At 42.8% G+C, this 25,549-nt stretch overlaps 1 protein-coding gene across 1 annotated transcript; it reads right to left on the bottom strand.

Moving 5' to 3' along the window:
* Positions 1-1,341: 1,341 nt before the first annotated feature.
* On the bottom strand, positions 1,342-22,230 carry ZNF488 (zinc finger protein 488). The gene is made up of 4 exons (XM_027648115.1): positions 22,122-22,230; positions 9,279-9,501; positions 5,211-5,439; positions 1,342-3,275 (listed from the first exon to the last, which is right to left on the bottom strand). The coding sequence occupies exons 2-4, from the start codon at positions 9,492-9,494 to the stop codon at positions 2,107-2,109; spliced, it is 1,614 nt and encodes a 537-aa protein (XP_027503916.1). The 5' UTR covers positions 9,495-9,501; positions 22,122-22,230; the 3' UTR covers positions 1,342-2,106.
* Positions 22,231-25,549: the final 3,319 nt, after the last annotated feature.

Genomic DNA, 25,549 nt, shown 5'->3' with positions numbered 1-25,549 from the left:
ACACCATGGAGTCCTTCATTACACTTTATGGACACTGACTTCACAGTAAAGTGGCTGGCACTCAGGTAAAACCAGATGGAGTGAAATTTGGCCCATTAAACCTTGCCATAAATACATTCCTTACACAGTAAATGTTATTGGACACAAAGTAGAGATGGAAAGATTAAGAGGAAACCACATCATCCCCCCCCCTACTCAATGCAAGGTTGTTCCATGTGCTCCATGTTTCAAAATCTTTGTTCGTTTTGGTTTTTAATTACTCCAGTGAAAGAGATTCCACCACTGACCTTGGAAAGCTGTGTTATAATGCAACTCAAAGGCATAATGTAACACCTTTATCTCTTTATGTTTCAAAAATGTTGGCCTGCAATAAGTCAAATGTTTACATCAACAGGAAACAACCATGTATTAATGTTCAACAGCAATGCATTGGGAAGAATACAATCTCGTGACTTACAGAAATCTCCCAAGAGGTGACAATGAGTGTAATATGTTGGTTCCAACTGACAGCCTAAGACTCTCAGGCTCTCTTATATTGCTCAGATGTGTTTATGTGCTGATACTTGTATTATCAGACTAGGCATTGTCGTGGGAACTCAAAATTCTGTCCAGTGTGCAGCAGACAAACGCTGGAGTACATCATCAGTATGGTGGAACATAAAGAGAATATTGCAATGTCCTTTAGTCTTAGCTGGAAAATGAGTGGTTTCTGATCATTCTCTGTCTGGAAGTGAGTAATAATAGCCCTTGATGAACCAGATGAGGTTCAGAGACAGGCCACAAAAACACCAGACAACCTGAAAAAATGCTATGCAAGAGAGAGAGAAATTATTGCTTCAGGAACACATTGTCATAAGCTATCAAGAGCAAGCCCCTAAATGGATTTAAAAAGTAATGAAAGGCTAATTAGCTGGGCTGCAGTAACAATAGACAATGCTTCTTCCCACCCAGAGCAGTATAAACTCATCTGCTTCTGAAGCTCAGCAAAGCTCAAATCTCATGGAGAGGCAATAGAAAGAATTTAGCACTTTCTTTTTAAAAAAGCTGGAGTTGGCCCACATATAAACCAGAGGATAGACAAGCTCATCTAATGCAATAAAATTCATGTATGCCTGCGTCATTTTGCGAAGGCCATTCATATTCTACTTGTTAGCAAAACAGAGCCTATCATCCACAATTAGTGTGCAGATTCTATCTATCAGTAGCTAATTGTAACTCAAATACCCTAGTTGCTTCCTTTGGTATATCCAAAACCTGAAAACCACAGGCTAAACTCTACCCCCATCAGATCTGTATGCCTGCTAAAGTCGCACAGACCTTGCAAGCACATCTCAGGGTAGAATTTTTGCTTCCTGTCTACACAATAATGTTGACAACAGGTCACATTATAATACAGATCCAGGCTGATTTGACTTTGTAAAAGACATTTCAAAAGCAGCAGAGCCTAGAACAGAACTCAGATATGCTGCTTTATAAGTCACATCCTCTTTGGCAGTCTGCTGGTCAGTTGTTGACGATCACAGATTTCAGACAGTCTTAACTTCAGGTTCCTTTCAAAGCCAAGGAGATAGTGAGATATAAGTTTTTAGCTCACAAATCTGGTAAGAGAGCTGATTCAGCTAACATAAAGGAGTAAGAGTCCACCAACACTGCTAGAAATAGTAATTTCTTTTCTCTTCGCATATAAGCTCTGATTTTTTTAGTGCTCAAAGGTTTCTCATTCAATGTGGTGGTTGTTACTTCTGTATTTACACTGTACTACACAGACACCAGCAAATCAAATATAAGCAAAGAAAACTCTGTTTGCAAAACTATAATTTTGTTCCCTACTCTGCAAATTAACACTGCATGCACATTCATTTCACTATTTTATTTCCTCAAAAATAGGTTGACAAGGGCTAGGTTGAGTTTTCAAAACTTACAAGCCACTCATATTCTTGTAAACATTTTATAATTTTTTTGCAAAGCATCTATTATAAATTATTGTAAACAGTGATTTCCTGTAAGAAATTAATGTAAACTCAAAAAGAAATGTATATAAGTGAACAATGATTCCCTTCTTTATACAACCTGCCCAGTCCCTTGGTGACATCTGTCTGCACATCTCTAATTATGAGAAGTCATGTGCCGGGATAAATGATGGCGTTCTCGGAAGTACTCGTGACAAATGGGACATGTTAGCTTCTCCTCTCGTCTCCTCTTGCACTGGGATTCAGTTGAGGAGTATTCTTTTTTGTGATGTGACCGCATGTGGAAGACTAAATCGGATGTCATGCGAAAGGACAGGTTGCATTTGGCACACCAGTTCTGGGCAGCCACTCCAAAGGATGTGAAGGTGGGGGGAAGAAGAGTCAAGGAAGAGGAGGAGGAGGAAGAAGAAGTGGTGGTTGTGTTTTGTAATTGTCCTCCTGCTTGTTTGGGCCACGGTTCTGAGGTATATGGGAAAACATTGCTCCGAGTGATGCTCGTCTGCAGCATCTGAGCACTACACAAATCACTGACAAAGAACTTGGAATTGAGAAGAGTGCTGCAGCACATGATGTCTGTGGTGGCAATGAAGCCAGACAGCTCCCCCAGGCTCTTTGCTGACTCACTCATGGGATGAGAAGAATTTATTGCAGCTCTTTCTGTTGGACGCTTACTGGGTTTGCTGAAAGCACTTTTCTGTTCTCCTCGAGCTCTGGTGGGCCAAACAAAGGAGAATGCACTACCAGAGGAGTTCACCAACACTTCCTTTGATACCTGCTCTTTACCACCTGGGACCGTGCCATCCTCCTGCTCTGGCTCCTTCAGCTTCTCATTCCTCAGCTTCTCTTTCATCCTCCTGACCTCAGTGAAAGCACTCTGCTTCTGCTCTAAAACATCCTTCCTAGCTGACTGCCTCCCTGAACTAAGCTTCCAGAAAGAACCAGCCAATGCATGCTCTCCTCCAACCTCTTCCTTGCCCCCACAGTTACGTTCCTCAGTCAAATTATTGGTCTTCTCCAACAACACTGTCTTCCTGCTCCTGTTGTTCTCAGCCTCTTCAGATTTTGCTCTCCTTTCTCCAACAAGACCATGTGCATCATCTTTACAAGCTGCCATTTTGACTTCTAGATCCCTTGCCAGACTGTGGAAATTTGTGGTCTGCTCAGCTAAGTTGCTCTTTTCAGTCTTAGGATTCTGGAAGTTCCTCCACAGCAGGGCACTCTTCTCTGGGACACAGAGGAAACGGACATGGGATAGGTAGGAATGCTCACATTTAAAGACTCGGTCGCATTCTTGGCATCTCAACTCTGCAGAAACAGACAATAAATGATGAGTTTTGCAAAGGCGGAATCATGGATGGATGCAGATACTGACCCTGTCATTGACACCAACAAAAAAATCAGAAACACCTCGTGTCATACAAGATAACACATGGTGAAGCTAATGCCAGTGCAGAATCAGGTCCCTTCCTGCTATACAAAATGGTTCCCTCTTATTTGCCTCCATGTACTACTTGCAGAAATGCTTTCATTTAGACTCTCAAGCCAAGACTGTATTACATAAAATGTAATTATATTACATAAAATTAAATAAAATGGCCAGTACACAGCGACCTGGATAAAACCATATAGACTTCATAATGATTTGAAGTCTGAACCCAGATTTGGGTCTACATTTCTAAACTAAGTCATTGGCTTTAATACAGGACAAATGTTAAACTCTGTATATCCAAGCAATAATGTGTTTTAGACCTGGATTCAAAGATTTTGACACGAGCCTCTATTTTTAGGATACTCTGGACGTTTAATACCATTCACAAATCATTTGACCTTAGCCTAAAGCCTTTACTCATGCTCATTTGGCAAGCTGTTATATGCCTTAAGGCACAGCCGTCTGTGGCACAGAAAATAATGTTCAAAGTGAAACAATGCCAGTGATGTGCAGGAGGAATGGGGAACATTGTTTCCTTCTGGCCTTCAGACCTACTGCATCTCGGGTTCACTGGGAGGATTGATTGCCATGAACAGATGATACATAATTCAGCAACCAAGACACACACGGTACATCTTAACCTTTGCAAACTGTATCCATGCTATGTTATTTCACAACACACAGCAATTTTTAAATGCAAATGATGCCAGACAGCACCTGAGGCCTCAGATACATAGGAAAGTTCATAGATTGGTTAGGTAGTACCACAAATTCCTAATTTTGGGCTCAGCACAGCTCAGATCACTTTCCAAATTACAGAAACTGAACTTTCTGTAAGAAAATAAGGCTGCTGTATTGGGTGGAACATTACATCTGCTAGTTTAAAGTTTCTTGTGCAGATAACACTTTTCCCTGGTGAATCCAAAGGGCTGACAGTATGTGTCTATGCAGAAGCTAACAGAATACACTAAAACCAGCTAGAATTATTTAGTGAGTTCCTACTATGAATGTGTCTGCATTAATTTAATATTAATTTACAGAAAAGCACATTATCACATCAATTTGCCAATTCATACCTTTACCAGCCTACACCTTTACTAACCAACCTCTACAAATCAACTACAGGGAATGTAGAAAGGGTTTTGTTCCAATCTAACTAGATAAAGTTTGGAGCAAATGACAGTTGTAGTCAGACTTGGCATGGACATGGACCTGACTGATTTTCTTAGTGTCTACGTAATGTAGATATTTATTTTTTCAACAACTGCCAGGTCAACTTCTTTTGGAGCAATGAATTTTCACCAACATCTTAGAAACAAACTCAAGCTTTTTTCCTCCTTCCCACCGTATCCCACACCAAATAGGCAGACTGCTGTATGCAGTACTGTCAGGTTTGTTATGTATTTTTATAGCCCTGGTCATTTGCAAGATTAAAGCTGAACACTGGCCTATACCTGATTCCTCAATGAGCTAAAAAAGGTATATTTCCAACTGATAATTTAGACTTTTAGGACTCCAAGTTAGTTAGGTGCACTGGTTTCCATTACATAGCTCAAAAATTTCTGCATGAATCCATAGTGCACCATCCTCTGCTAGAAAGTAGCTATGAAAATGGCATTGAGAACTGCAAATTTGTTCTTGCTCTATGCCTCCAGTTCAATCCCCAAAGCAGAAGGTCTCTTCTCTTAGCTGACCAGCTAAGGATTTAGACAGGTTTTATTTCACTTATTACAAAACAACTGCATACTAAAGAAGTTGTAAATTTGCTTTCTGCCCTCAGTGACCCCTGCAGTCAGCAACTTGGTACTTACCACTCTGGGGACTCTGAGGTTTTATCTCATTGAAACCCAAGAGGCTGGAAAGCTCCTCATCATACCAGACAAGCAACTCCTCATTTTTATTGATTTTCCTGGTGGAGCGATAATATAACTGGCTGTTTTCTAAGTAAGCTTCCAAGTTCTGCTCCTTGCTATTGGCAGCTGCTTGTACAAGTCTCATCCAAGGCAGTCCTGTGGGACTGTGCACAGACGTAACGTCTACCTGTGAGACAGGACACATAAAAGGGAAGTTACAGGTCTTGAGAGCCAGAGTAAGATTTCCATCACATTCAAGAACCAAGCCTGTTTTCTGCCTTATGTTGAGCAAATATGACAAAGCTCTGAGCCCAATACACACACCCATGTCAGCAAATCCAAAGTCATCATAGGGAAAAGGCTTCCCCTATGTGAATGCTAAGAACTCTGTGAATACAGCTGCATGGGAAGGAGAAGGAGACACCAATGTTCATGTGTAACATCTCATGGCAATGCTAGGCCTGGTATGTTGGTCAGTCTCTGGCCCACTCATGGCAAGGATGATGTTCTCTGTCCTTTGCAGGTTATCCCATGAGACAATGCCAGGTGTGTATCACAGAGGTAGAGAAGGTGTGATCCTCTGTAAGAAGCGGTCTCAGTCTCATGGGAAAATGGGATAAGAGTCAGGGTGCTGTGGCCTGGGGGGATGAGAGATGTGCAGACCCCTGGATCAATGCAGTGAAAGACTGGAAATGAACACACACTCTTGGCAGATGCATGTGGAGTTTTTCACTGACATAAGAGGGTATGGATCAGGAGGTATAAGAATAACCTTGGTTATTTGATTCAACACCCCAAGTAGACAACATCTGCATATCTGTTTGGCTAGATTACATAAAACATAGATTTTAATAAATATAACTAAGAAGCACTTACATAATCTCTTTCTTTTTTAAGAAACAAAATTAGATATTCCTATTCTTACCTTTGATAAATAATTAAATTCATTTCAAGGTATCTAAACAGATAAAAACTCATCAGATCAGTATTCATTAAATAATTTCTTAGGTTGTAAGGTCAAGCACTAAAAAGTTTAAAAAATAATATTAAGTCTGCTATTTAAAGTTCCGTTCTGTGTGTATATTAAAGTGTAGTCCTCAGTCACATATAAACTTTTATCCACAGGACTCCTGAGTCATTTAGTCACAGGTTGACTATGCTCTGGACATAATATGACCACAAAACATTTGGCTTGGTCTTCCTCTTTCAGCGTGACTCCCATCTTAGTTTATTACACTGAATAGGGACTGATTTATTTCTTTATAGGTTTTTCCTTGCTGTTTACCACAGCAGATCTATGCCCTCTGCAGTATTTGAAAGATGGGGAAGATTTTCATAGCTTGAAGGCTGAAACACAGGGCGATCAAGGGCAGCATTTACATGCATAAAAAGCCTCAACTAATTTTTGAAGCATTAAGTCATTGTTTAGAAAGGAAGAAGTTTGAAAATGAAAAATGTCTAATGACAAGTATGATCTAAATTTCACCCCAAGCAATGTATAGCTCTTTGTTTTCCACTAATTGCAGGGCAGCCATTCAGTGGTGTTTGGTACCAAAAACAGTATTTTGGCTAATTATTTCTCTAGTTTTAACTGACTATTCCCTACCATGAAAAGTACGATCACATTAGTAGCTTGGATACAAGAATGAAACATTAAGGGACCACTAGGAGGAGAGTTAATTAGTATAAGGGAGAAAATAAATTAGAATGGCCTGTAACTGGTTCTCTCTAAAAGCCATGGTAATTAACAATGATTGAGAAATACAAGTGTCTGACAGCGACACAAGAACACCCACACACAGTGGATGTAACTAATAGCTATGACAGAGGCTGTCATATTTTAGTTGCTGTGTTTCAGAAATACTGAGCAGCCACCCAGCGCTCCAAGCAAAGTCAAAGGGAGCACAGCTTCTGCAGGAACCAGGACTCCAGAGAAAGAGCTGAGTGAGCCTAAAGAAGGTGTGGAGGAGTACCAGACATAAGATCTGGGTGCTACCAAATAGAAGCACACGCCAGCATTAGTTTTTCCGTGTGTTTAGAGTCACTATAAACCCAGCAAGTCCACCCTGTTCTAGAGATGGCAATCCCTCAGATGAATCCTTTGCACCCATATAGGAGGAAAGGGCTTCACAGTCCAACAGGCTCAATCATAGCTGGGCTATGGAAGCAACGTGGCTTCCTTGGGAGAGACTGGAGGAGAAGGGAGAGCATATGACTCTTCCTTGAAACCCACAAGAAGCTGTAAGGGGTAGAGGAACTCAGCTGGAAAGAACTACCTGTGCCAAGGGTTGCCAAGGCATTTGCTTTGCCCAAGTGCATAAATTGGGCCAAGGAGTTCAAATTAAGGTCTCCAAGTGGATAAGAGAGAAATTATGGAGTTCCCTTTTGGTCTAAACAAAAAAGCCGAAGATGAGGAACCATTGTTAGAAATAATATTCCCAAATTCTTGCCAAATTATTCCTGTGTGTATTCTGTTTGTACTATAGCCAGCAGAGCAAAACCCATTTCTTGTTCTGCATTTCAGTGCCATGATAACAACAAAGTATCATGATTGAATTGTTAATTAATTGACTACACAGAGTTAGGAGCTTAACAGTAGTTCCTGATTTCTGGAAGGTTTACTTTTAATTATGAGTAGTTAACAGGATATGGGACTACCGATTGCATCTAAAACAGCTACTTGCACAGAATTCCATGTATTTACTGCCAAAAGACGGAGATCTGAGCCAACTCAGGCATCCAATTTCATTGCTGCATAGCAATTACTTAGCTCAAGTGTAGAAAAACACTAAAGCCATCTCTCCAGAGGGCTCTTCCAATGTAGAAACCCTTTGAGGCTCTTTCTTGAGTCTACAGTAATTCAAAACTCCCAGGAGAAATACTGACATATTCCATAAATAAAGCCTCATTTCAGGACAGGTTTCTCTCCAAAGAGTTTGTCGATCTCCTGGAGTGCCAATAACACTGTCCAAGAAAGCAAACTTATGCCAGACTCAAAACAGTCAGATAAATCCTGAAGCCTTTTACTCTCTTTCTTACTCTGTTTAAAGCAGAAGTGTAAAACAGGTATATCCCAACAACTGTATCTTCCATATTACACACACACCCTGGGATTTCTCTCCTCTAGAGCGGAGAAATCTTAAGTGAACCTGGATCTCTCCCAGATCCATCCATGCCATGGAATGTGGGAAATTGGCTTTCCTTACACTGTAAAACACTACCTCTCCATCTTCATCTAGACCAATCGTGACTGAAAGGCACTCCAAGACCCAGAAAACCAGGGTAACAGGCCAGCACAAAATATGCATTGCTCAAATGAAAATTTTATGACAAACAGTGGCTATGGAACAAAAAAATTTTGGTAATTAAAGTTAGAAAGTTAATGCTTCATCATAATCCTGGGGTTTCTGCTTTCTCTACAGTGATTGAGAAGCGTAGCTCTAAAACAGACATACGTATGTAAGCTAACTTTAGGTGGTCCATGTACTAACAGCAGTGAGTTGTGGCTGCCTGAAGATTGTGTGGACTAGTTGCTCAACTGCCACGGCGATTTCACTTTTATGGATAACTGAGCAAACCGTGTTAGCACTTGCTTGGATCTGTCAATAAATGCTGTGAATCCACCACCTGCATGAATCAGTGCAATGCCACAGTTTTCCGTCTCTGTTCTCACAGGGTTGTCACACCTGATAAATATCATTTGTCCTGTGTAAAGATGAAACCTGAGCATGAGGTTTCTAAACTATTTGTCCCTCTCCCCTCCTAGTCCACACCAGCACTGAAGCAGATCCACAATCGTCAGCATAGAAGTGGAACTTCATATTCTTCCTGCAAAGGAAACAGTTTTCACTGAGGTCCCTCTAATCTACAGCTCACAAATCAGAAATGCATTGACTACTTCTCCCCTTTGAAGGAGCTATTACTCATACTGAATGAAACAAAAAACCTACCCCTCACAAAGTTACCTTCTCAGGGATGGTGCAGCTCTTTTTGATATGACTGACATTAAACACTGTTTTCTCATACCTTAAATACATAGTGGATGTTCCGTCTATCAGAACACTTGAGAGCAATAAAAGCTACAGTGTCCAGCAGGGTGTTCTGGAGCATGCATGGTCCAAAAACAACTTCTTCAGGAATGTCTTGTGTGGTATGAACAGTAGCCAATATGTCCGGAAAATGGTGATGCAGAAGCTTGTTGTCACTTGTCCAAAGGAATTTAGGCAAAGATGTAAGTTCCATTATAAACCTATAAAATACACAAAAAATCACATTTGGAATAGAGATGGAAGTGGAAGGGGCCATCACTACTTACAATGCAGAGACTTCGAGGATTATAGGTGAATTGTAAGAGCATGCCAGGACATTGTTGGTTACAGAGTTTAAGCATTACAACATACAGTTTAGAAAGAGAAAGATTACTTTGCACTAAACCAAAATCTTAGGTTTGTAAACAAGTGAGTTACTCTTCCTGGAATAGGCAGATACTCCAAGAGTTCAACTGTTACTCTCTACAGTCAGAAATAAGACGCTTTGGGAACAGTAAGGAGAATTTTCAGTGAGTAGAACTCGGCATATTCTTGTTCAGCATATTCTCAGATATCCTTCTTAATTATTAATAGTTTGTAGAGGTGTGAAGAAAGGTAGAGAAGGAGAAAGGCAATAAAAAAAGCAAGCACTTTTTGAAATATATTTTTTAAAAGCTGTGCTTTTTTATTTGAGTGCAACATCAGTCTAGTTTCTGGTTAAGCTGACACAAAACTAGAAATAAGTCCCAAGTCTATCCAACCTGAATGCACAAAATCTGTGGAGATGGCTGAAAAATATTTTTATATCTCAAAATATGTTATCAGCTGTTGTTGAGAAAATCAAATCAGACTGTGACTCTTTGCATAGCAATACTTTTAACACAATCCTAGTAGAAGATGAATTTTCCTGCCCTGAACATAGAATATTTTTCAGTGCAGAGGCAAGTTCTGCAATACGAGCCGCAATCTGTGAACTCAATATGAAGTGAGGAGGCAGGTTTGAGTTATCTGTCATTCTAAGCTTCTTCAGGTTTTTAATAAAGATATTGCCATCTCCAGCTCCCAGCTGGAGGTCATGGAAAACCCCTCATTTATGCCATCAAGAGCTGGATCAGGTCCATTAGGCAGAGAAAATTAAAGAGAACAGCAACAAGCCCTGAAGACGCCTTAGCCTAATAAATACTGAGATAGAAGGGCTGAAAATCTACTCTAATCTTTCTCACTCTCTGACATCAGAATTGATTTGTTACTCACCGACTCACTACTTAAACTGAAGTGGTATAAAGTGCTCAGGAGAGTTCCACTGATTTAACTAAATCAATTTCTAATTCAGTATAGTTAATTCATTATAATTTTTTCCTTGTAGGCAAGGTTTAAGATCTTACCCTAAAAATATTAAAATACATGGTCACATATTCAGTATGTAGTAAACATCTGATGGATGAAGGCCTAAACCAGATGACCAAGGCAAAGAGTGGGATATAACAGGTAAAAAAAAAAAAGAGTGGATGGCTTGCCAGGGATTAGTCCCTAAGAGAAGGATAGACTGGGTTTCTGCTTTCTTTTAATGGTAAGTTTCACTTCCTGGTTTCCCAATCATTTCCTAAAGTTACTACTGGTGTGAAAACAAAATGACAGGATATATGTGTACATTTGTAGAATATATGGAATCTACCTAAATCAATACAATGTATTCATATGTATGTGGCTGTTTCAATTTAAAATATATCAATGAATAAATGGAAACAGTCAAGGCATATTTATTTAAAATAATACCAAAAGTTTCAAACCAATCAGAAATTACATTTGATATCTAAAATATTTAAAAGTCTCTCTAAATAAGTTTAGAAACAAATCGTAACCTGAGCCAGTTTATTTTCTAAAGAATTCACATTCAGGAAATTCCTAATATCTTCTGACATTATTTTACTTATCCACTTATGACCCTAGAAGGCAACACCCCTTACTAAGATTTCTGTTTCCGTGAAATTCATCTGAATTTTTTCATGTAAACTAAGATAGTGTTGTACCTTGATATATTGTTGTCAATCCAGGGGAAGCAGAAAACCAGAGCCCTCAAAATGAAGCTTTCAATGAGGAAGGACACTGGATTTGAGCACACACACTTCTCATTGGAAGAGGATGCATGCTATCCGTGTGCAGTCAGTTTTTTCCTCCAGAAACCTCAGCCCAAGCACATATACGAGGGTTTAAAGAAGCTACACTCCCTCCCAGCCAGCTACTGCTGCTTCCTCCCTTTCTCTATTTCAGCAGCTTTTCAGAGAGTTACCATAAACTCAACCGTACGTAACAAGAACCATTTCTCCAAAGACTGAAAAAGTGAGGATACCCAGGGAAGCTGTGAGATTGATGTGTAACAGCCCCACCTAGCGATCCCTAACGCAACCCGCACCCCAAAGAAAGATTCATCAAGGGGTACGACACGCTCTAGCACTGTTACCTGCCAGATAGGTCTGCAACCATCAGCTCGAAAAGCACACCCACAGCCCACACCTCCAACCCTGACATTTCTTCTGAGTTCCTTGGCGAAGGTGTCAACAGTTCCCAACAAGGCGTGTGCTGCTTGCTGTGCTGCCCACTGCCCTGCCCCAAATCCTGAATACAGATGGGTTTCCACACACCCGAAGGGATGGGCACGCACTAATCCCCTGGACACAGGAGTCTCTTCCTGTCTCATAGGGGAGGGGAAGGAAAGCTTCATTAGGAGCACTGCCCTATGGCAAAGGTAAATGGCCATGGGACAATAAATCAATATTTATTCTCCAGCAAATAAACCAATATGTGCATGTCTTCAGTTCCATTTAATTACCTAGATTGATGGGATATGGGAAATGCAGGTTAATATGGATTATCAGATACTTCCTAAAATACCTCCTCTATGTACTCCTCAAACTCAGTATGACATTAAAGTTTGCTTTTTTCTAAGTGACTTGTTAACTTAATCTGTGTTCAGAACAAAGAAAAAAAAATCCCCCAAATCTACAGGCATAAATGCCACTTTAGCAGCTGTGGAAGCACGGAACTCAACTCCCGCACAGAAGGGTCAACTTTGTGAAAAGTTATGAAAAGGGTTACACAGCAAATGGAATTGTTAAGGTCAGCCTTGGGCCAAAAGCTTTCCGCATGAGAACATCGATCTTTCCAATCATTTGTCGAAGGCACCATCTAGTGACAGATCTCAGTATAACACAGTGTCGCAAGACAAAGCACCACAGGACATCCCATAGTCCCCGGCGCTGTTGGTGTGCGGTATTGCCGCAGCTGCTGAGCACTCTGTCAGGCATGACTCGTTTCCCTCGTGAGTGGGTCATTCTCTCTGCCACCCTCTGCTCAAACAGGAGGTTAGGTGTCTCCACGGGTACTGGGTTTTATAGGGTCTGGTCACGGTTATGTCAGGTAGGGAGAGTAATTTAAATTTACAGTGCTGACTTTTTGAAAAAGAGAAGGGAGGCTGAAGATGTGCTGCTTGTACTCAGAGTGGAGAGTGTGGATACTCAGCAATATTATTAAAAAAAGGGTGAAACTTTTTTTCTACAGTCTTCAAAGAGCATTAAGAAAGCTCTTCCCTCTGTACCAACCAGATTTCAGCTTCTGCTACAGAGGCAAGTCCATCAGCTGAGGGACAAGAGCGAGCACACATGACTGTACTACTTTCAAAAATGAGCTGCTACCTCTGCAAAGGATTGTGCTGCGTCCTGTGGGCTTTCTGACCTGTCCTCAGAGGTCTCCATTCCAAAGTGGAGACTCATCCACAGGACAATACTGGAACAAGTCCTGCCTCCTGTAAAGGTGAGCAGTGGTAGGGAGTTCTCACGTAGCTGCAGGCCTTATCCTGGAGGACTGAAATACTGACTTCCTTAAAAGTAGACTGAGTTTTGAAACATGATTTCAGAGGAGAGAAACAAATTTAATTGATTTACTTTATGAACTCTGATGGAGACAAGGAAACCAGAACAGATGAACTGAAGGGAGGTAAAAGGACCATGGACAACAGGAGTAAGAGGTATAAAACTATAAAAGCTTTACTGGCATCACAGCAATACTGTGGCTGGAGGGTAGAACTCAGCAGCTGCAGCATAACAGACAACCTAGGTAATGCATTTCTACACTGCAGACTTTTTTACATTACATTTCAAGATGACTTTTTAATGGCTGTTGCTGTTAAAGAAACTTATCAGTCTGTGTGACACTTCTAAAGAAAGTTTTCTAACACAGATTTTACCTTTATCCCATGAGTTTTAGGATGGTGGTGTCTGGAAAATGCACACAGAGGTGCCTTTTCAGCAAAGCTCAGGAAAGTTTAGCAGTATCCCAAGTCTAAATCCACACAGTGTTCTTCCCCCAGTAATTCCAGTCAAATACTCATTGACACTTTACAGAAATAAATCTCAACAGAGTATGGGCATGAGGTTGCCCAGGGCCCTAATCAGCTTGCTCTTTTCAGTCCTGCCACCATTTACTGCAAACCCAGAGACAGCTGTGTGCAAAGTCAGATCCTACTGCTGCCAGAGGGCATCTGCTGGATTCCCAGAGGGTCAGCAGGTGTATGACTACACTATGGCACTTGCCAGTGCAGAAGGCAGCTGCATAACAGTCAGTGCAACCTCATACCTTAAAAGCACCAACAGGTATCTTAGAAGAGCAGCAAAGCATGCAGCACTCAAAACAGATGACAGAAATGAGCTAGAACAAAGAAAGATCATTTGTAAGTAGGCCAGAATATAAATCTCAAATACCTCTCAATTTGGATGGAAGTACATGCTTTTCATTTGGTCATAATCTAAAGCAAAAACTTCAGCCACAGCCAAGATGCTTGGGAGTTTTTTTTTCAACTTTCCTTAGTTTTTGGGAACCTCATATTTGAATCTGAATGAGCATTCTACACCAAACCATGAACCCAGTACTTGAGCTCTTGTTTAATTACAAATCTGGTCTCAATACAAATCTCACATCTTTGCCAACAGTCTTCATAGTCTAAGGAAAGTCATTGAGAATCTACAAATGGAGTCATAATGAGAAATTGAGAAGGTATACTAGAATGCCTGGCATTTTTCTTTGACAGGCTGAAGTAAGTGAATTGCTCATATTCTTTCCAGGGAGCGAAAACAGAGAAATTATCATAACAGAGAATCTTCAAGACTTCAGTCAACTGATTACTCTTGTCTTATGTTAGTGATTTCCGTACTTTGGCTACCTCCTCTAAGGAGCAGTAATTCTGCTGTGCTTTCACTTCTTACAGATTCACTAGCTGTTTACATATGACTAATTCACTCTTCATCTACTATGCAGCAAACTTCACAGGACTCTGTTATAAGCTTCATTGTGAAGGTCATATCTTCAACTCTGTATCATGCAGGCAATGACATGCTTGCCTCAAAGTGCCAATGCTGGGAATGTCATTGCTTCCCAGAGACATGATCCCACCCATACAACATAATCCTGCAATTCTCACTCATGTTCTGCATAAGCAGTTCCTGTCCCTCTGGGCTCACCCACACATGTCTCTGAGAGGGTGAAATAAAATTAATATTTATAGTGCTTTACTAGCACATTAGACTCAGATCACCTTTGGACGATGGGTACTCTTCAAATTCTGTCTGTCACAGATGTGAATTCTTCATATGGATGAGTTTAGGGACTTGCTGTTTAATGGACTCTTGATCCCCCAGAGAGTATTTGATACACATATACCATGTCCCTGAGTGATGGATTTTGCATCTTGATTTCTGAGAAGTGTGACAGATCTGTCAAAGAACAAGCACCTATAGGCAGCAACTCCTTATGGATTATGCAATTGTGGATGTTCCATCAAAAAGCACATGAAATAGATGGTGCTCACAGCAAGTGCTCCCAGTCTGCTTGCTTCCAGAATAGAACATAAATTGTTAGCCATCTTTTGGTTTCCTAAGTGTTCTTCCAAGCTGGAGCTCTGTAGATAGCCGCCTCCTCCTCTCTCCCTACTTCCTAGCACTTGTATATTATCCCATTAACTAAATAAGATTACCACTCCCGCCTTCCTGAAAAATGTTTACGTAGCTCCCACACTTCATGAGAAAAACATGTTTTAGAGAGGAAAAGAGAGAAAGGAATTTTCAGATCCCTGACTTTCTACTGTATGGCCTTCAGATGTCACTGCAAGCTCTTCTGAAAAATGTCTGGAAATTCCCAAATGCAGAAAGACCAATTTTAGCAAGGACTCACCTACATCCCATTTTCAGAGGATCTGACCCGATTCTCCTTGCCACAGTGATAATGTTGAACTGTGGCATCATTTGGAGCTTCTGGGTGACCATAAAGACACTGGTAGCCTTGCTTAATATTATGATCAACTATGCAAGTGTGAAAGAAACAAGGTAGTTCAGCTCTTCACAATCATACATGGAAGAAGATAATAAAAACTGTTTCTCTTAAATGAATTTGATTGCAAAAAATGTCAATAGCTTTTTCTATTTTGCCAATACATTCCATTCTAACTGTAGATTAATTTCCATATAGTTATATCACTTTCAAAGCAATTACTGCAGGTGGAAAAGAAAATGGCACGGAAGTTACTAAAAAAAAAAAAAATTAAAGTATTTAATCCTGGAAAGCATCATCCCAGAGTCTCAGACTTTTTCCAGAGCACAGATTAATGTAAACAGTATACCTCTGCACTTGCCATGTCAACAAAACTGAAAGAAAAAAAAAAGGTGAAATATTAAATACTGGAACCATCATTTCCTTCACCTTTTAACTTACTGCTTTCTGCTCAGAAGTGTGACGGTATTTTCCCTGAAGTGCATAACCTGTGACTTTGTGCCAATGCACTCCTGTGGCCGCTGCCAAAACTGCCTTTGATTTCAATAGGTCTGTCGGTCTGAGGAATCCATGATCAGACATGCAGTGTCATGCACAATAAACTACAGATAATAAAGGAATTGAGCTGATGCAGACAGAGTGGTCTGTCTGCAGCATTTATTATTCTCTGTTGTTATAAGGAACTGAGGACTCTTAACGTATGAAGGAAATTTCAAGGGAATCAGAGACGGAAAAGTGAGAAAATCCATCTGCGGGTTTTATACAATCACTTTTCTTCTGAAGGTTTTCTTCACTTTTTTATTTAAACTGTGAACTGCAAAGGAGAAGAATCAAAACTAAAACTGAAGGATACTGGTGGGAAATAAAAATTTTTGTTTTAAAAGGTAAAATAAGTAATTCCAGAACTCACACAATAAATCCTAAAAGAAATCACAACCTGTTTCCTAAATTAAATTATAAGCTGAGAAGTCCTTTAAAAGCAAGAAAAGTCCAAACAAGTAATTTCTTTTAGCTCACTGCCATGGCAAGACAGAGCTTATGTGCTTCAGCCTGGGTGCAGCACTGGGAGCTGTTTCCTTTTGAGCATGAAGTGGTTTCTTTGTACCTTTAGTGCTGAAAATCCTGCACACATTAGGAAAATTTTACAAATATTCATGGAGAGGACAGGCAGATACATCTATGTGCTGCCATTCCCAGCCTGTTTGGGATGAACAAAGCCATCTGGGGGTTTGCTACCCATCAGACAGACATTATATCCCAAGCAGAGTATGTAAAGATCTTGGATTATGTTAGAAAGGAAAGAATTGCTCTTGATTTTAAGAAAGAAAACTAGTCATATGTCACTCATTTCTGAGTCCCAAGTTTAGCAACCTGTCCATCTTTGAGAAAGAGCCCATAAGACAATATACCTTGAATTTCTAAGCATTGAGTATGCTCTGTCATCCTCACCTTTTTATTGCTCTCAAATTTGTATGCCAGCAGCGATTCTGCATAAAAGAAAGAGGGCAGCTGATCCAAAGAGGATCCCTGCCTGCCAGTCAGCCATGTCCCATCTTTGCATTAAGAACAGCCCAATTAGCACGGATTAAGTAAATGAGATAATGATAATAAAACCTGTGGAAACTGGTGGTGTGGTTTTTGTTGTGTTGATTTTGTTTGTCTGTTGGTTTGTTTGTTTGTTTTGCTGTCCAGGGCTACAACTGGGGCATATTGTGAGTACTTCTCTTCTCAGTTCCTCACAGCTCTTATGTACTGCTCATTTGAACATATGGCATGATTCAATCATGCTTGCCTGACTAGCTTGCCTGAGCTAGGCATCTGGGAAGAAGCAGAAGAAAATACAACAATAAGCATCAAGGAGGAATTTGTTGGCTGAAGAAATTAACTGAATCTAAAGACAGAGAAATAAAATTGGGACTGAACTAGCCTGATGCATGAAAATGATTTTTCCTTGGCATTCCAGACCTCCCCAGCTTTCTTTCATCATACTTTTCTGTACAGCAGCTGCACAACTCTAATCTGGCAAGCCTCTAAAAACAATGAGTAGAAACAGGGAAACTCACTGCCTGGCGTTCTCTGAAATGATCATGAGGCAGCTCAAGGTGAAAAGCTTGGTGTCTACTTTGAGCTTCCTGAAACTGGGCCCTTTTTGAGGTTTTATTGTGAATCAGAGGCCTCCAGTCTTATGGGTGCTCACCATTTTGTTGTTGTATCGTCCTGATGTCTTCAGGGAGCAGTTCTCCAATTCTTACTATTTTAAGGCTCTATGGTCTTCAGATTGTCTTCTATCATCTGAAATCCCCAGTACATGCAATGTAAGCTGACAGCTCTTGATGAACCATCATTATATCTTGGCTGGATACCCAGCCTAGTGAATCATGAAACTGCCAAAGCTTTTTATTATGAACAATCTCTCAAACTTCAGTGGGAATAATGAAGAAGACAGAGCTAAACTCCCTGCTTGAAAATGAGTAAACATCTCTAACTTCACATGTGATTTAAGCAAGTCTTGTGACATACAGGAGCCATTAGGAAGTGTAGACTAAAATAAAAGCCTCCAAGTTTCTCCTTATTTTCTCTGAGAACAGGGAAAGTTGAAGTGGGCTCTCTCTTGATGGATGGTAGCTGCCCCACAGACACGCAGAGCTGCCTCTCCAAGGTAGATGTGCTTTAAGTCCAAGACCACCACAAGGATACAATTTCCAGTCCCCACCTGAAGTCCAGGAACAAAATCCCTGAGCCTGAGCATCACATCTAGCCTGATGACAAAATAGATGAGATTTGATCAAGTCCCAGTAGTCACGTACCCTAGCCCCATTGACTTTCAAATGGCAGCTCAGCACCAAACTTCCTTACGTTTTTAGGACTTTCCACATTGAACCCCTATTTCTACTGCCACTGTCTTCCATGGCAGGAAATGTGATAGGTAGGAAAGGAATGGAATATCCCACATAGCTGGAAGGCCTGGTTAATACTGATTTGTTGGGATGTGTGATGCAACAATATCTTCATAGTTCTATGTGAAGGTTTCTTTGATTTAGCTGGAGGTTTTCAATCTAGGGGAACACAAACAACAGGTTCATTCAGGTCTCTGTTCCCCCTTTCATAGGGCTTAAATACAAGAAATGCAGTGCAGGCACTGGGAGGGCTTTTGATGTTTCAAACTGGACAATGAGCAACCGTAATACCAAGCTGCATCAATTAGAAAGAATAAAATAAGTTTATTTTCTGCAATACCTGTGGTTCAGACAGACTGGCTACATGTTTCAAAAAATGTCAGTGTTTCTTTCCAGTTGGGTTGGTCCCAGGGGCAGAATTAGTTCTGTCTGGCACTGTAACTAATGAACCCTGTTGGATGGTACTGGGTTGCACAAATCATTCATAAATCAGGCAATCCACCTGTGGATAAAAAGATGACTACAGCTCTGTAGTCTGCTGGCTTTCAAAGACTTTATTTTTGTGTGAAGGGCTGACTCTTCACTGGACTACAGCTATTCTGTCCAATGGAAGAACAGTACCTTTATCCACCACTTTGCTCTTGTGGTTTCAAGGGCCAAGACCTAAAAAAGAAGGTTTCTGTAGGATAAAGGGAGCATGTTTTAATTCTTCATCCAGTATTAGGGATTATCAGACTGTAAATGTTATGAATTAACATAATTTTAGTTCCTTATACACCTGTGTATGCAGCACACTGTATGGATATATTTCAGTTGAGAGCACAAGGCATTTCATATTCCAGGCCTGAACTGTGCTGGTGGTCAACTCAGATATTTGGTCTGGTTTCTGCTCCTGCTGCTCTGGCATTGTTCATTATTCAGCCATGGACATAATGCCCCAAAACATCACAGAAAATTTGAATTTTACAGGGAACAACCAGAAAAGAACAGAAAGCAAACGTACAAATGCCTCTACTTTTCTCACACACAAAAAAAAGCATACAAACCCCCCACATTTTCAAGCAACAAAGTTATTGCATGAGGGGGGAACAAAGAAGGCAATTATTCATCTGTCACATAGTGTAAGAAAGTTACTTGTCTCACAGATGTGTGTACCTACCCACTTTCAGCAAAATCCTTGCTTGATTCACATAAATAACAGCCCTGACCATAGCAGTTTGTGCTAACACATTTGTTCTCACACAGATCTGTGCATTTGGTCCTTTATCCAGGCATCTATGCAGACAAAACCACCATTCCCTATGGGTAGCCACAGAAAATGAAGGAACAACCAACCAGCATGATCTAAACACAAACAGACCGAATCAAAACCAAACAGACTGAAACAAAACGTGTGACTTGTGAAAACAGTCATAAACATTTGTCTTCTCTCTTTATACAATTCCCATTCATGCCTCCTTTTCACAAATCTAATGAAATTACGTTATTTGGTTGATGTAAAAGATATATTAAGGTATGTCCCTGTTACTAATTTTGGCAGCTCTAGATGTATAAAGAAGTTATATCTGTTCAAATGTTTCTTTCTGACAGGAAAGCACATACTTATGGTGTGTAAGCACAGACATATATATACCTAAACACATATATACATGTACATACATTCATGACTACACATACAGCTACAGCTGTTTATTTTTTTGTGATTTTGTATTTAAAGAGAAGTGTTTTAAAACAAAGAGCAGTTACTTTCACATGGTTAATACCGGAAATTTCTTCAACAGTGCTAAGTAACATTAACTTACATTAATCTTATTTACATTAATGCTAAACTCAATACATAATGTCAACTCCAATAACAGCAAGTGATGGAGCTGAAGAACACCATGTAAGCTGAAATTGTGGGAAGCAACATAAACACTACAGTAAAGCCAAGAAACCTTTTAATTTAAAGTGATTTTGTAAATTAAAATAGGTCTGACTTAAAATAATTTGATTTCCAACAAAATACTCTGTTCTTTGAGTTGGTGTTTATTATTAGCAATTGCATGTAATGTAAGGCTCTGCTGCAGGAAAATTATATTAAATAAAGCATAGCACTACAGACATAGAAATATCCATCTATATCATACTAGGATTTAGCAAAGTAATTTCTTATGCAAAATCTTTGGTACAATCTGTAATTCTTATACATAATTTATTTCTGTACTTTGTCATCTGGTTATATTATGTTCAGATAACAGAATCTAAACTAGTATTTTGACATTACATTAATATTTCTATGGCTCCAAAGCTATTTTTTTCTATAAGACAATATCTCTACAGAGTTTGATAAAGCACTTCAATTTAGCTTTGAAATACTGGAAAATGCTTAAAATACAAAAAAAATTGCTTTCTCAAAGAACAGCTTATGCTTTAGTGTATTTTTACACATTAAAACATAAATTTAATCACTCTATTGCCTAAAGAAATCCCTCTTTCTAATACCAATCATATTTAATAAATGGTAACAAAAGCTGTCAAGTGCTATATTTTGCATTTTTAAAAGCCAAATATAAGGGATAACTCCTGAGTCACAATTTATTATTAAATTCTGAATTTCATACGTGAGCGCAACTGCTTTTTATTTAAAATAAACTATATAAAAATATATAAAAGTATTTAAAAAATATATCTTTCATCAAGTTTCTATTGACATTTCTTCCAACTAGTAGCTGTCAGATCACAGAATAAAATCATTAAAATGTTTCAAACATTTCCAGTGGACTGAATTCCTATAGAAACCTTTTCATGTAAGGATTTGCAAATTTAAAGATCAATGTGACATTTTAAAATGACAGCAATAACAGCTCCTAACTTACTTAACTACTAAAAAAATTCTATTACATCGATATCCATGATATAAGGCTATCCATGGGACATGGATAGCCTTAGATTAGATACGAATAAAGAACAACAATGTAAACTATTCCAAAGAAGTTCATCAATTCCTTAAAAGCAATTAGATCCTAAACAAATACCTAAAACAGCCACGATGCTCTGATGACCTGTCGAAGTCGGAAGGCTGAGGAGAGCGGTAACCAATAAAATGAGCAACTGATGCTCGAGAGGTCTCGGCGAGAGAAGCCGGGAGGGAGAAAAAGGGCTACTGCCGGCGGGTTTGCCAGGGCGGATCCGCCTTATCCCCCCCGCCTCCGCATCGCCCCCCGGCAGCCGGGGACGGTACCCGCCGCTCGGGGGACTCTCCTCGGGGCCCCTCGCTGCCGCACTGAGGCGGGCGGTGACAAGGTCGGGGTTAGGCACAAGTCACCAAGGGACACCCCCGTGCCCTCGCCTGCTCCCCGGTAAGCCCCCTCCCCAGGGCAGCCCCCCTCCCCGGGGCAGCCCGGCCCCGGGCACGGCAGGTCCCGGCGGTGCGGCAGCGCCCGGGCTGCTGGGGGACCCCCGGAGCGCCCCGACCGCTCCGGCCCCGACCCGCTCCGGGAGCGCAGCGCTCCGGCCCCGGGGCTGCGCAGCCCGGGCGGGCGGGACGGCGCGGCCGCCGCTCCGCCGAGCTCTGCCCGCGCTCTGCCGGCGGCAGGGGCCGCTCCGAGCCCCCCGCCCGGACCCTCTGCCCCGGCCCCGCTCACCTGGGGGTCTCGCTGCAGGCTGCCCGCGGACAGGGGCTCTGCGGCGCTGGGGTCCCCGCCGTACCCCTTCCCCTCTCCCAGGATCCCGCTACGGCCAAGTCCCCGCGGAGCCCTCACCTCACCTCACCCCACCGGCGGGGCCGCCCGGCCGCCCGGCCCCCCAAGAGCTACGCCGGCAGCCCCCCGACCGCCGCACCGCCCAGCACGGTTGCACCCTCCTCCCCCGCCACGGCTCCCCGCCCAGAGCAGACCCCGGGAAACGCCTACCGCAGCGCCTGCCCCCGACCCCCGCCGGCAGCCAGGCGTCCCCCTCCCCCGGGACCCGCTGCCACTCCCGCCCGGGGGGTCCCGCAGCCCTTGCCGACGCAGAAGCCATCCCCGAGCGGCTGCAGACCGCAGCGAGGAAGAGTCTGAAGGTGGACGGGATTTCCCCTTGTAACGGTACCATAAAACGAGGAGTTTCTTTTAAACTTGGGGGAAAAAACCCACACACATCCCCCTCAAATAAACAAACCAAAACCGTCTTCAAAGCCTCCTTCCCAGTTGTCCTTTAGAGCATCTTACAACACTTATCAACACAATGCTCTCTTGGCAGCTGCAAGTATTGACAAGAACGGCTTAACATGAAAATTACTGTTTCATAGAAAGTACTCGCGGGATAAAAATTAGGACTTTGAGGTATGAAACGATTTGTGGCACAGCTGGTATGTAAAATAAAACCATCAAACGTCTTGTCATAATCAAATATTCCCTATATCTGGACTAGCCACATTGCTTTTGAAAGATGTCGTTCCATATAAATGCCTTTAACGCCTGGTAGAAAATTTTTATGAACATGTTGACAAATGAAATAACTCGGGTTATTTGATTAGTGTCTATGTAATCTGAATATGGGATTGTATCGGGAAAAGAAACGTCAACACTTTAATGCTTTTGAAAGGATGGATTTTCGCTGCAATTAAAGAGTAATCTTATACCAATAAAAAGAGCGAATCACTCTCGCCGTGTTCTGTGATACAGGCATTAAAGAGGATGGAGTCAAGAGTCTGTGTTCTCTTTTAAAATCTTTAACATTGAACACTGGCCGAACGAACGATACTGTTAAGGACAGCGGGGGTTTGGTAGCTGCCCCACCGCACTGGGAGGTTCCGCATCCTACCGCCCTCCCAGGAACGGGGCGGTGTGCCGGTGGCGTCTACTAATAATTCGTGGGAAACACTTGCTGGTTTGGCGTGCAGGCGACAGGAAACCGGGATGGACAATTCCCACTGAACTTCATATCACAAGAATTTATATTTTTGCAGACTTTATGCAAATAGCGACAGAAGGCGTAAGAAGGGACAATTAGACATTGCCACCTGCCTTATGGAGCTTGAACCAGTGTGAGACAGTGAGGTAACCTGTGCCCCAGGCACAGTAAGATCCGCACTAAGATCCGCACCTTACAGTCAGCTTCGCAGGTGCTTGGTCTGATCTTCCGTCGAGCAAGACCCCAGCAGACGAACCCATGCGCTCGGGTGACCGGCAGTCCCAGGGCTGCGCTCCAGGCCGGGCCCGCCCTGCCTCCCCGCTCCCTGCCTTTGGGCAGAAGCGCTGACCCCACACAAACCTCGCTTCGGCTTCGGACCTAGCAGGCTTGCCCGGCGAGTGTGACAGCCACCGGAGGGGCTCATGCAGATCGGAAAACCAGTTTTGTCTAAAAGAGGAGGCTGCGGTGGCGGGAGGCGGCTCTGCAAAGGCAGCCCGCAAGCCCCCGGCGCGCCAGGCCCTCCTCGCAGGGGCTGGAGGAACAGGGAAGGGGCGCTAGCAGAGCCATAGCCCTCCATTCCACAAGGTGTTTCTGCCCAACGCTAACCGTGGCAGGACCCAGCCGTATCCTTGTTTTGTGTATGCTCACCTAGCCTTAAAACGTCCCCCTCGCCGGGCCCTTTAGAGAAGGCAGGTGAGCCATCCATCTCTCTTTGCAGAGTCAGAGAATATATTAGAGATCAGAAAACAGCAGCGCACATTCTGCACATTATCGGAAAATAGTTACCGCGGATTTTTTCTCGTTAGTGCCTTACTCGGCTTTGGAGACTCTCTTGAAGTCTGTCGCGTTATTTTACGAAACAGTCCTATATTCACGAGACACCGGGGGAAACTGGAGCCATTAACATTTTTATTTCGTTTCGAAAGGCCACGGTGTGTGCGGGGAAGGACGGCTGCCTCGGGCAGGGGGTGGGGAGGGCGGCCGGGACGCAGTGCGGGGGGTGCTACTCCCGGGGACCGCACAGGCTGCGGACACTAGTGGGCACCGTCGAGGCCGAAGGCCGGCGGAGCGGGAGGAAGGGGGATTCCTGCTGCCCAGCAGCCGCTTGCTCATTTTTTGTGAATGTCGCCAGAGAGGATGTGGGTTTCTTGTATTTCTCCGTGATCTAAGTAATCGCTGGGTCTCAACTGGCCACTGCTCAAAAACCTTTAGAGTGGTGAGCTCAAGCAGTGCCTTCAGCTGTTAGCTGGGCACAGTTAAACGGGGTGAAAGGCTGAAAACCGGTGGACCCTCTAATCTCTTCTTGATAAGTCCCCGACCGCCGCCGCGGTTGGATGTGTCTGAACTTGGTCCAGCACAGAAATAGGGAACTGAAACCAAGATGCTTTCCCCGAAGTGCAAATTTTATTTCAGACTTGCAGGCAGCAGCTGATACCGCACAAAACACGGCAAGGGCTGCTAGAAGGGGCGCTGGATGCGACGGGGAAGGGGCTTTGCGCGGAGGCGGCAGGAGCGCCGTGTCCACGCGTGTCCTCGTCGGGCGCAGAGAGAAAGGGCCCGCCGCCTGCGCCACATCCCACCGTTGCCCGATGGAGGCGGGTAGGGCTCAGGGCAGAGCTGCCGTGTGCTGTGGGGAAACAATCCAGATGCCCACGCCCATACCCCCGCACCGTGGCCCTGAATTCAGCGCCTCCTCGCAGGGCAGCGAACTCAGCCCGCCCGGGCCGGCCATGCGTCCCTGCGGGTACCGGCATGGGCGGGGGGAGGAGGTATCACTTTTTACTGCTGGCACGTGGAAGCGGCTCCTGGCCGCAGCCTTACGGCTCAGCTTCCCGAGTGAAGAGGTCCCAGCGATGCAAGTGGGTGTTTGGGGGACTGATGCCTGATGGGGCAGCGCGCCAGCGCCCCACAGGGGATGGATTCCTTCCACCTTGACTCGCGTTCCGAAGCCTCCCCCCAAGAAAGAGAAATGTCTAGTCCCAACTCCGTCATGCAAAGTGACTCCGCTCGCATCCCTCCCCGTGGCTCTTTTCATTAATTAGGGGCTGCAAAGGGTGTGGGGGAGGGGGAAGCGGCTGGAAGCCACTAATTATTCCAACTTTGGAGACAGCATCCAGATGAGCTGGGCCAACTCTTTAGGGCAGTGCTTTGTAACCTTTGTGTAACAGGCAGGGAGTGA

The sequence above is a fragment of the Corapipo altera genome, unplaced genomic scaffold, assembly GCF_003945725.1.
Source record: "Corapipo altera isolate COAL_440 unplaced genomic scaffold, ASM394572v1 56, whole genome shotgun sequence".
Lineage (NCBI taxonomy): Eukaryota > Metazoa > Chordata > Aves > Passeriformes > Pipridae > Corapipo > Corapipo altera.
This window is presented reverse-complemented; position numbering and strand designations above follow the sequence as displayed.

Excerpts from the sequence above, each read along its gene's own strand:
- ZNF488 (XM_027648115.1), bottom strand. The coding sequence starts at position 9,494 with ATGGAACTTACATCTTTGCCTAAATTCCTTTGGACAAGTGACAACAAG. Across the intron at positions 5,440-9,278 it reads ACATCCACTATGTATTTAAG|GTAGACGTTACGTCTGTGCA; the intron begins GTATGAGAAAAC and ends CCTGTCTCACAG. Across the intron at positions 3,276-5,210 it reads ACCTCAGAGTCCCCAGAGTG|AGTTGAGATGCCAAGAATGC; the intron begins GTAAGTACCAAG and ends CTGTTTCTGCAG.